Source organism: Phoxinus phoxinus, assembly GCF_949152265.1.
Source record: "Phoxinus phoxinus genome assembly, chromosome: 22".
In the NCBI taxonomy this organism is placed as follows: domain Eukaryota; kingdom Metazoa; phylum Chordata; class Actinopteri; order Cypriniformes; family Leuciscidae; genus Phoxinus; species Phoxinus phoxinus.
Genome location: NC_136897.1, coordinates 18,295,242 through 18,308,286, shown reverse-complemented (window position 1 = coordinate 18,308,286; position 13,045 = coordinate 18,295,242). Strand labels below are relative to the sequence as shown.

General features: G+C 37.9%; 1 protein-coding gene across 1 annotated transcript; it reads right to left on the bottom strand.

The window, feature by feature from the left end:
- Positions 1–181: 181 nt before the first annotated feature.
- Positions 182–12,831, bottom strand: adipor1a (adiponectin receptor 1a). The gene is made up of 9 exons (XM_079598001.1): positions 12,419–12,831; positions 10,830–10,906; positions 10,531–10,728; positions 10,314–10,427; positions 9,841–10,012; positions 5,536–5,722; positions 5,248–5,435; positions 1,434–1,627; positions 182–1,337 (listed from the first exon to the last, which is right to left on the bottom strand). The coding sequence occupies exons 3-9, from the start codon at positions 10,672–10,674 to the stop codon at positions 1,209–1,211; spliced, it is 1,128 nt and encodes a 375-aa protein (XP_079454127.1). The 5' UTR covers positions 10,675–10,728; positions 10,830–10,906; positions 12,419–12,831; the 3' UTR covers positions 182–1,208.
- Positions 12,832–13,045: the final 214 nt, after the last annotated feature.

Sequence of the window (13,045 nt, the reverse complement as noted above, 5' to 3'; positions counted from 1 at the left end):
ATATAGTTATCCTTTATTTAGATATAATTTGCTAATAATATCCTGGTTCAGAGACAGTTATTTGCAAATGTATAATAAATATGAACCTCCAGGGGTTCCATTTTGAATGTATACAAATCTCCATTTTTACTTGAATGATAATCTCCACCTTATAAATCAACCAAATAAGAGAAACTCAAAGTATGACCCATAAATATTTATTTGAACATTTCACATTTCAGTTAAATGCAAATGATTTACCACCTCTACACGTAACACATGAATATATGGTTGTGGTAAAGCCACACAGTTAGCTTATTTATTTAAAAAGGATCAAACACTACTTTTTTACAAACAGCAGTCTGAGAAAGTTCAACAATAAAGGTCAAACTTTTTGGTTCATTTATGTAACCTTATTATTAATTTGATTGGATTGCTTGCAAAGTAAATTAACTAGTTATGTTTAAGACTAATGAAATTTACTACACTGTAGTTTTGGCCCATCTATTTTAAACCTATTTCCAGTGGCCTAAGGCACGGGAATATTCTTATACTTTACAGGAAAGTTTATACTTTACAGACTGCACAGATGTATCCATGCAGAGGCTTTAATAACAATGATATTCAATATCTGCGCTGTAAGGTGCAACAGTTGACCTGTTTACATATTCAATTGACCTAGAAGTAAAAGATAAAATTATGAATGTGTTCGAAGCAGGTAGATTGTGCCGAAAACCCTCAAACCCTTTATTTGCCCTTTGTGCGTTTTCCAGTTATTTTGAATAAAAAGATATCAAAGACATCTCTGCTCTTCAGTAAAGTTTGGGCAATAGTTTGGATGTGCATCAAATGATGTAAAGAACTGTTCATTTACATTAAGAAAAACTTGGATGCATTATATTATGAGAGGGCATCTCTACAGCTCAATGAAAGTGCTTTTCACTACTAAACAAACACATTCAAAACCCAAGAGATTGTGTTTAAATTAAAGATTGGATGATAACAAGTGTTATGTTTCAACCTTCAATTATTTGTTCAGCTACGGCGCCCTTTAACCACACAAAACCTTTCATTAAGTGAAATTTCATGGATTCTTTGTAACAGAATAAAAATGAATAAAAGTCAAAACGATCAGGAAAAACTTAAAGGTGAATAAAAACAAACCAAGGAATGAGTATAAATGGGGGCACTAAAAATCCTAATTGAAAAGCGATGTGTTTGTAGAGCTCTCAGAGGAGAGTGTCATCAGTGCAGCCTCCCTCAAGGCCATAGCGGAACTCCTGAAGGTTGGACACCCCATAGAAATGAATGAAGGCTGCTGCCACCACCAGCACGTGGAATATCTGGTGTGAGTGAAACTAAGAAGAGAGCAAATTAGACGAGTAAAACATCTGCATATCATTATGCTCAAGAATATGACTAAGAAAATAATTTCTGACTAAGGTGTAACTTACCCAAATATCACACTTTCCCGGGAAATAGCGCTCTGGAATTCGTGCAGCATACAGTCCAGCACCTGCGATGTACATGGCGCCCATTAAATAGAACCAGCCCATCTGTCCAACAGTAGTGGCTTTGACAAAACCCTCCTCGATGGTGAAGTGCATGGTGGGGACAATCCCGCTCAATCCGAGACCCATGAAAACTCCTAAGGAAAACATTTTTCAAAAACAATTTGCTATGAATAAATGCACATTTGTCTTGTTGTAGTATTACTTTAGTATCACTGATATACTAGTAATTGTTTTATTTTAAAATACATTTATATTGTTTCCCCCCCCCCCCCCCCATTTATTTTTTTATACATGTCTAGACTCTATATAGGTTTTATTTCAGTTTTTGCTTTAGTTATTTTAGTACATCAAGTAAATGAAAAATGTTGATTTGGCAACTAGCTAAAATAAAATAAAAATGAAAATAATGTTAACTGAAATGTTTTATTGATTTTTAAGTAACAAAACATGGGTTTAATTTTTGTTACTATAATAAAGGTGAATTCATCTTTTATTTACTCTGTGCAGCAGTTTCTCATTCAACTTGTCTTAACTGGTTATTAGACACAGCAAATCAGATGGTATTTGATGTTTAAAAGTCACCATTAAATCAAAATAGACAATTCTTATTATTTTAATGTAAAACTGCAGTGTTTATTTAATGATTTATCCGTACACATTATGTTAGTACTTTATTTTACAGTCCTGTTCCCCATGTATATACTATGTACTACTTCTAGTAATTGCAATAACTGGGTAATAACTAGGTACCTACCCTTAAACCTAACCTTAACCCATGTAGTTACCTTTTATTACCAAGTACTTTCTTAGGGTAAGAACACTGCAAGTACATGTAAATGCACGTACTGTAATATAAAGTGCAACCCACACATTATTATTATTTTTGATACACCATTCTAATTTTTTTATCAACCACATTAATATCCCTTTCCGCTTGCAACAATGTCTCTTGTCCAATGACACGTGCACTGGTCCAAAGGTGGGACATTCCTTTCCTCCAGCAACATGTCACTCAAATGAAATCGCAGCAATTAGCAAACAAAGGCAATCCAATTATCCAATCAATTCCCGATTGACAAAATCAAGTCCCGTCCTACATTTTTTCTAGTTCAAGCAGCCATTTTGCTCTGATATACATCCAGTGCTCGAAGTGAAACAAAAAAAGTGTTGGTGAATTTGCGTTCCAGGGGTAGGGCAGTCAGAGTACCTGCAACATGTGAGAAGTGCCGGTGCACAAGATAAAGTGAGGGTACGCTACAGATTAAAATACAGAACTGCTGGTGCTACCTGATTAGAGAAAACAAAGCTGTTGTGTTCCCTATTGTAGTAACTGTTAACTGTAGTTTGCCTTCCGCCATTGTCCCAGCAGAATTAAAAATGGCTGCGATGACCCCCATTCTTAACAAAACCAAGCCTTGACCATCTAAACATGGACAATTACAGACCAATATCTAATTCAACATTCTTAAGCAAAATCCTTGAAAGGGTTGTGGCTTCACAATTGACCGTTCGCAAAACCCCGCCCTCGAACGGTTCTCGTCCAATCCTAGCTCAGCAGCTGTAACTAAGGAGAAGGACCTCCGTCAAACATTCCGATTTCAGCAAGATAGTGCAACGATGCGCCTATGGCAGTGGGGTCTGCATGGGCTTAAAACTTGCTGCATTTTATGATTGCTTGCAACTATTATTAAAAAATAGGCTACATGTACAAACACCGTTTCACTACGGCACTGCGGCCCCCTCATCAGTCAGCAAACAAGAGAGAAAAAAAGAGAAAAAGCACGGACTTACTAATTACGAAACTTGGATGTGGTTTAACAGGTACACAGTCACAAATTCCTCTGGAACTCAAGCATTAAACTTCAAAACAAAGTTCGCGCAGTTGCACAACTATTTATTTACACAAATATGTCCTTCTCAGTCGGCTACGAGTTATGAAGAGAACAGCATGGATAGTTGATGGTTTCAGCGTGTCCTCTGATTGCAGTGTTGTGACTGAAATAGCGCGCGCGGGAGCACATGCGCAAAACAGTTTTGTAAAATGATATATGATCAAATAAAAATGATTGATATATAATTTTACAAAACTGTTTAGTGCATGTGCTCCCGTGCGCTATTCTGTCTACACTTTCTGTCGTGCCTTGGAGGATATGTCTGCTGCATTACTCCAAAACCAATCACTTAATGTATGGAGCTCAACCCAGCCATGTGTCTGGTTCTCAATTGTTTGACGGGCGTAGTAACAATAACTAAGGGGCGTGGCTTTTGCGAACGGTCAATTGCGATCATATTTAGAGGTTAATGGTCTTTTTAAACCTTTTCAGTCAGAATTTCACCCATCTCATAGCACTGAAACTGCTCTTCGGGTGGTTAACGACATTCTTTTGTCGTTAACCATGGATTCAGGGTTAAACATCTTGATGTTTCTCGATCTAAGCGCTGCTTTTGACACAGTATGCCATGAAATACTGATCTCTCAGCTTTCTGACATCGGCATCACTGGTTCCACTCTTTCCTGGCTCATTTCCTACATCAGCAACAGAAAGTATTATATCATCACCATACAAGGGTATAGATCTGCCACTGCTTCGCTCACACAGGGTGTTCCTCAAGGTTCGGTTCTTGGCCCACTGTTGTTCATCATCTATATATGTTGACATCATATGCAAGCATGGACTTCCATTTCATTGCAGTGGATAACATTCAAATTTATCTTACCACCAGCTCCAATAGGCCATCCCTGCCTGACTCACTCACTGCATGTATCATGTACTTTTGGCTCTTATATTTCTTCCCTTGTTAAAAACTATTTTTCCATCTTTGTAATATTGCACGTCTACGATCTTTTCTCACTTCAGCTGATGCTGAAATTCATGCATTAATCACATCACGTATGGTCATTTAGTGTTAATGCTTTTAAATTATGGAATTCACTGCCCCTTTCACTTCATAATATCTCATCTGTGGCTACATTCAAGACTCAGCTAAAAACATATCTATTTAACATGCATTTTGGATAATGTGACTATGTATCCTATGTGACTGTAATGTGTGTGCGGGTGTATAAATGTATTGCAATGTACAATGTAAAGCAACCTTGAGCTACAGAAAGGCGCTATATAAATAAAACTACTTTTGACAAATGGGTAGGAAAACTTCAACACCCATAATGCACTGGGCATGTTGCCATCCAAAGCCATTCCCAGTCTATGGATAGGCTTGACGGGAGTCAAATACTGCTTTGCTTCAAGTGTGGGAATCTGCAGGTCGGAGTAATGGGCGTGACAAAAGTCCTTTACTACAATTGGTGGCGAAAGGGTGCGTTAGGGTGTGGGGTTAGTTTCTGTTTTGGCAATTCACCTTTTGGCACGGCCATTATTTCACCCTGCAGCTACCTCCTCCTCTTTTGCTTTAGTAGGAAATACTTCTTAGCAAACTTTTAATTATAATGGTGTTCTTGAGTTGTATTGTTTCTGGATGCAAGAATTCAATGAGTAAGCGTTTAGTTGGGAGCAAGTTATTTTCGGTTACCAGTGAAGGATCCAGAGCCCTGTAGGCAGTGGCTAAAGGCTGCAAAGATCCATAAACCATAAATATGGAGAGAACAGCGCAACAGAAAAACCTATCTGAATGACAATACTGTGTTTTAGGCCAAACAGAGGAAGAAAAACTGAAAGAAACTACCGCTCCATCAGTTCCCAACCCCCCAAATATAGCAAAATGTAAACATTATGGCAAATACATCACTGCCCACCTGCTCTGGTGGGCCTGTGGCGGGGAGTGGAGAAACGGTCCCACTGTGCAACTACGATGGCTGCTATACCCAACACGCAGACGATTGTGAGGTAGATGAGACGTGGCTGAGGAGAGCAGTAGAACGAGTAGTACAGCCAGGGTACAAAAGAGCCCATGATCAGCAAAGCAATTCCGGAGTAGTCTAGTCTGAGAGAGAGAAAGAGAGAGAGATGAGAAAACAGTGAGATAAGTCATTTTAAGTAATTTACACCATGAAACAGTGTAGTTAATGAGACAATAAACCTACTTGGAGAAGGTGCGAGAGACTTTCTCAGAATGGCAGTAGACGGTGTGAAAAAGCCAGGAGAAGCTGAGGCACAGCACTGCACCCAAGAAGAACATCCCGAACACCACCTTCTCCTGCAAGGGGGCCATGAAGTACATATTGGGCCTCAGCATGGTAAGTGTGCCCAGGCACAAGAATAAGATTAACCCTGTTGAAAAAACAAAATTAAAAAACAATTAAACAAAGGGTCAATGTTGTCTGGATCTTTTAAATGTACTAAAAGCTACATTGCATTTTACAAAATACAACTTTCCTGATATCACAATGAAGAAATATATTTTACAACTGTTTTTAAAATAAAGTTTAAGATCACGTTTTACTGGTTACATTATATTTTTGGAGTTATTCAATTTAAACTAGACTGAAATGGTATACAAGTTGTTTTTGTTTATATATACTACATCAACGTGAACAAAAAGTAAATATCTAAGACAAAAAATGAACAATTGGCAAAAGTTAATTTAGTATTATTTTATAATTTATAATAATTTAATTTAGCTTTTATTTTTTCATTTAATTTTAGTTTAAGTCAGTTTTATTGGTATTGTCAAGTAGTGTCTGTCTACAGAGCGCACAACGAAGGAGTATGTAACACAGTTTTGATTAAATTTACAACAGAGAAACATTGAAGACGAATAAGCAACAAAGAACTGAACAAAACGGGGAGTATATACACAGACTAAATGAGAATTAATAGAACGACGTGAACAGAAATCATAATCACGGAAACAAACAGGCACACACTAGGAAACTAGGGCCCTGTGTACACCTGGTATTAAGATGGGTTTATGATCACAAGTAGACAAGACACATTCCAGTTTACACCTGGTGCTTTAATCCGTCTCTTTTGTCCACTTTCGAACACTTCCGTCCTAATTTCGCTAAGAGAAGGGTCTATGGGTGGGTAAATGTATGGGCTTTTTCAGATCTTTCAATCTAATGGATGAAATAAGCTCATGCAATTTACATATGAACCTGTCTGGAGATGACGGGAAAACATACAAAGAGCAGCAGCTTTGTTTTCTCCTCTGACAGCCACAAGACCACGCCGAACACAGCGAGTGTCAGTTAGAAATCAGGAAAGGCAAAAGAACATTGTTCTTGGTTTTTTGTCTTCAAACCAAACTTAGGTCTTCAGCCGACAAAGTTTAAACCCTGTCTGGCTAGGTCAATAGAGGGTCTTTTGTGGCTTTTCTAACGCATTCGACCACATGAGTGCCAACACTACGAAAGCAATCCGCTCAAATGCGTTTTCGACTACCTCTGGAAGTCGTCAAAAGTGGACAAGCTCAAAACGTAGTGAATGCTGTGGTCGTGCAAAAGGTACGCCAGGTCTGAAAAGTTCTTTGTATGGTCTTTCCGTGAACTCCTGGCACAGAAGTTGTACAGCGGGCAGGTCCATGGGTGAAGGGGGAAGAGGAATAAAGAAAAGAAAAAACACTGCAAAAATGATCTTGCACTTAAGTTCCGGTCTTGTCACGTAGTGGGAGCGCACGACGAAGGAGTTTCTAACAAAGACAGTCTTTATTAAATCGACAATAGAGAAACATAGGAGATCTGAAGCAAACACAACCACTTTCCATAAACGAGACCGGACAAAGAACTGAGCAAAACAGGAAGCTTAAATATACACACAAACTAAATGAGATATTTAATAGAACAACATGTGAACAGAAACATAATCATGGGAACAAAGAACAACAACAACAACAAAAAAAAAAAAAAAGGAGCATACACGTTACAGGTATTATATTTTATTAGGGATGCACCGATGCCACTTTTTTTAAGAGCGAGGCCAATACTAGGGCTGGGTATCGATTCAGATGTTCCAATTCGATTAGATTTGCAAGCTCTGAATTCGATTTAATTTCGATTCTCGATTCAATTTCGATTCAAAATTTGATTTCGATTCCCGATTCGACTCAATGAATATAGATTTAATACAAATCCTATATTTATTTATTTTTAAATGGTGAACATAAGTTTACGAGTGGTTAATTAATAAAAAGAAATAGAGCCACAAACCTGTATATTAAACTTTTTATTTTAGGTACTCTTGGGTACATTAAAAACCAACTTCAAATGCATACAATGAATAGCAGGATTTTGATGCAAAATGAAAAATTGATGCTGAAAATTAGACAAGTCAGAACTGTCGCATGCCTTGATCAATCAGGATCAGGTTATTTTATGTTTAAGATTAAACTAACATAAAATCTCACAGCATTAGCTAGCCTGGGAAAACCCAGACCACTCTCAGTTGTAACCGAGTTAGGGTCTGGCAAAGCTCCATAGACGATTCATTTCCACAGGGGCGTCACCAACGGACGTCGCTCAAATGGCTCTGGGCGAAATTGGATAGATCTAAAACCAATCAGAGCGACGGAGAAACATCTGAGACTCTCAGCAATTCTCTGTTTGTGTTTTTCAGGAAGATGTAGCAATTGCTTCTGACGACTTTTGCCGTTTTTGTAAATGACAATTTTAAATCGCTTGAAACAGACGCGATAGCTGATTCGAACGAGTGATGTTCCACGGCGGCATCCATCTCTGTAATGTACAAAATCTGCGTCACCGTCTCTGCTCTGTCGTCATCGTGTAAAGCCCGCCCCAACGTTTCTGATTGGTGCCGCGATTTCGACGGATTGGAAATGGGTTTCAATGGGCTCTCTGATACCTGTATTTCCACTGCATTTGCAATTTTTTAATATATTAGATAGAGAAATCATATTTATGTATTTAATTTGTTTAGCAAATATACATTCTTCAGTTATTTTCATGCTCAATTATGCAGGTTCAAATGTATTGTACAATCCCCTGATAGGTTTACTTTTCATTCTATTGCTCTATCATATTTTATCTTTCATTTAATAGTACAGGGCATATTAAGAGATGCTTCATCCGGACTCAACGCTAAGGATTTCTTCTACAGGCCTAATTGGGTCAGTGTTTCAAATGTTTAGATACCAGTGAAATATCACAATTCTCTATTGCAATTTTGAGACTACAGCAAAAACTAATAGCCTTAATGTAAATATAAAACATTACTAAAGACAAGTCAACAGTCCAATTTGTAATCAATTACAAATAGCACAAAAAATACAAAAGAACAAAGAAGTAATCAAATAATAAATTAATAACACTGCCCAGTCATTACTGTATAAATTAAATATGGATTACCGTAACCATTATTAAAGTTACAAAAGTCATTCAGTCAAGACTAAACAGCAGTGAGTGATTTCTTTGTCCTTTGTTGTTTGATTAACATTAAAAAGGTTTATTAAGCTGCTATCCCTTTAAGACCGGATGCATGGGTTCAAATATACTGTTACACGTCTTTTATCAACTGTTTACGCTCACTTAAGGCATAACCAACTACGTTTACTAGGATACAGGCATTTTTTTAACATAATTTTGTGTGAATTCGTCAGTTTAAGTGCAAGAAAACATGAAAGAGAATTCAAAGCAGTATTCAAGATCCGTCCGTCTGAGATGCGGCTTTGTGGGCGCAATAAACAACTTGTCCTGTAAACATTCTGGAGTAATGTAGGGAACAGGGATGTCTGTGAATAAGGGATGCGCCTGACAAACTCGAGCGTCTGTCCCGCTGCTCGCTAGTCCACTCCACGTTTCGCTTATCAGCTCGTGCACAGCAGCTATATAGGCGGATACATTTAATTGTTTTAACAGTCTTTATTTGTTTAATAGTCTAAAGATTCGATACATTTACTTCACAGACATCCTTCTATGATATATCCATTCTACTGTGTGTTTGCTGTGATGTGATGTTGGCGTTTGTTTGTCACAAGCACTCTACTGTACACGCTGTGTGGTATCGGAGCACAAGCGCAGCAATGGGCCCTAAATATATTGCTTTATTTTTAATTAAGTTATAGTAATTTTAGTACTTCAACTTATGCATTTCAGTTAGTTGCCAAGCCACATTTCTAATTTTTTCAACTAACAGTTATATTTTATTTAATTCCAGCTTAATTTCATTGTACAAAATTGATGTTAATAGTTTTAGCTAACAATAACAACAATAGGTGTGAATTATCTGTTTTACACTAGATTGTTTTAAGTTTATTTTTATTTTTATCATGGACACTTTGTTTTACACTCAATGAATATTTATAATCTCTCAAAATGAGAGCAGTGTTTGTACTTGTAATTGATCCGCTGCAACTAATTGCACTAAATATATGCATGAGGTGCACAATAGCCACCATTCTCTGTGACGACTCCACACTGTAACCCCAACCTTACCCAACAAATGAGTCCAGATATTCCCAGTCTCTGTGTGGATCCTGAAAATGCTCCCAAAGCAAGCACGGAACGAGGGCATGGGAGGCCGGTGACCGTGCAGGAGGTAGTCGTTGTCTTTTAGCCACTCTGGCAGGACGTGAAAGGGAATGACCCTCCAACGGCCCTCCCAGACCTGCAGAACAGAGATACGGCATTACCGCTTTGTTGCCATGCCCTTCCAAACCTGTATGACTGTATGATATTTTGAAGAATGTTTCAAGTGTTGGAACTCAATGGGGTCCAAAACAACATTGAACCCCATTGACTTTTACTGTATAGACAACAACATAGTCAACAACAACAAAAAAGCAAGTCATACAGGTTTGTGAATGACATGAGGGTGAGTAAATGATGACAAGTTTAATTTGTTTTGGAAGAACTATCCGTTTAAATGTCTGTTTAAGATTTAAAAGGGTTGTGTTTGATGATCAGACCTTATGCACAAACTCCTCCATCTTCTCCATTGCATGGTGAGCCTGAAGTGGTAGCGTCAGAACCTCTCCGACTTCTTCATCGTCCTCTTCATCATCAGCAAGAGCACTAGCTCCCTGTGGAGACAATCAGAGCTCAAAATGAGCCCGCAACACTTTCTGCTGGCACTGAAAATGAAAGACTCTGTAATGCATTCAGATTAATAATTGCGTGGCTTGCCTCCGACTGGAGTCCTTTGGCTCCTATGGGGCCATTCTCCTCCAGCAGGGGACCCAGCTCCATCAGCTCCACGTCAGCTGGGACGTGGCATTCCTCAGTGACCCTGCAGTCCGCATGACTGGCAGACCTGATTTGTCCTGACATAAGTAGACTGCCCTGTGACTCGACCCAGACCTCTGAAGCCTACACTTCAGTTCACTGTGGGCCAAAAGTAATACATTCAATTAAAACAAAACTTCATTGACAAAGTCAAGTCATGACAATACCAGTGACCCGAAACAACAACAGAGACTGCTTACCTCTGGCAGGTGCTTTGAACACATACAGGTCTAAACCAGCCTGCTGATGTTTGTCTCTCTATGAAATTGCATTCAATCTTAGGGGGGGGGAACAAACAAAAACCACTTGGCATCATTATCTCAGTTCAAAATACTGGCTATTTCAGCCATTATTATTTGTGTTTTTTCGAATCATTATCATTCACTACCATGTACCGAATCTCTTTTATCATTCATTGAAATGTTCATAGAGTGCAACAGTTTTATTATTAATTTTTGCAAAGGGGAATTTATTTTAAAATGTTAACTTACAAACCTGTGGAAGTCGTTAATCGATTGGTTTATGCTTTTGTTGAAGCCATCAGTCTGAATTATTTAGGTTATCTTATTTTTATTAGAATTTTTTTTAAAATAATGGTTTAACATTGGAATTCCAGGAGAAAAACTATGTTAACCATAATTCTGCACAGAAATGTCCACCAATTAGAGAATTGTTACAAGCAAATAGTGGCAAAAAAGAACACTTACTGAATCCTAAATGACGGAATTGAGTCAGTCTGTACTTCCTCAAACTTCTTAAATAGTTGAATAAATAACCATATTTTACAATAAACGTAAACTATATTGTTTCTATATAGATATTAGTATATAATAATAGTTTTATATTTATCCATTGTTTTTAACTCAATTGTCATTTGCAATGCTACATGGGATTGTAGTAGTCCATTGCACTCTATTAAAACGAAATTCTGAGCGTCACTGAACGAGACATCTTGTTTCGTGTGTGAAAATGACTGACAGATGATGTACTCATGAGATAAGGGCATTGTTGAAAATCTTAATGAATTAGTCTATAATTTTTGTCTTTTTCTTGATAAAAATAATAATGAAAGAATTGTAGAAAAAGCTAATTTGTATACAGCATAATAACATGTATAAACGACTAACGTTAGGTGTTGTTTGAGTAAACGAGTCATTGACTCATACACTCATCCGATAACATGCGGAAACAGACACAGAACGAATCCGTTTTTTTGTAGTCTGATTTAAAAGATTCGAGTCACGGTAATGAGTCAAAATCATTACCACTAAATCGAATCGAACGTTGGAACGCATGTCGTATTTGATTCCAAATAACGTTACGTCTAGATATGCAGCTCAGTGGATTTCAAATCAAACCCGTTATACCTGACAAATATCTCTCTGTATGAAGTGTCATTATACAGCTCATACCTATTACCTTTGACTAACGGTATTAGCCTGCTGGCTAACAAGGGGCTTTACATTTTAGAGGACGAGCACCCAAAACACCGGCACACGTCATGACCAACACTTACAAAATCATCATACATAACATAGCAACAATGCTACAACAACAACTATACTATATTATTCACAAAAATGTCCCTAACAACGATGAATTAGAACGAAATTAAGCGCTTTAAAAAACCCAAAGCTGGTAACGTTATATTAGAGCAGGCTAGCATTGAGACACAGAAACCGCTACGCACCGCTAAACTACTGTGTCTGGATTCGTCTACAACAATATATGAATCACAATTTTGCCTTTGCGTTGAAATAATGATAAATTTTATCGTGCAGACGGTTACCTGATTTCCAGAACTGCTGTTAAAGAAATTAGATCTCTTCCGGATGGCCACCAAACACCAGCAGGATGGAGAAAAAAAGAGTTGATAGCTGCTGTGTGCAATACGGCGAGTTCAAACTGGCTCTGTTGTCTTTGAAATAACACCGCGGCGGCGCCTCCTGCTGGTGAAAGACGGTCCTGCGAGGTATTTGGTAAACCTCCCACCGCGCTATTTAAGGGCACTAACCCACTTATTTGGTGGTTCATGTGAATGCTTCCACATTTACAGCAGTAATCTCAGGCAGGTGTTATATTTTATTATAAAATACCAGGTAGTGAAGGTTGAACTTCAGTCTGGGGACTGCACAGAAAATAGTGAAGCGTTTTACAACACTGCAGCAGCATCTTTGTCTTATGGTCACATTTATATGGCACGTGCTGCCAGCCTTTAGAAAGATTTAACTAAAACGGAGATGGGAGTATTTTTGTTAAACCAGCTGGCCTTCGCTGCCAATCTCCTATAATCCCCAATCCTCATCCGTCTTTATAATCTCTTTCAATGCAAAAGTGAGCACCCCACAACCAAAACATAAATACAATCCTCAGATTTGGACATGTAATGCTGAGGGGAAAACAATAAAATAACAAA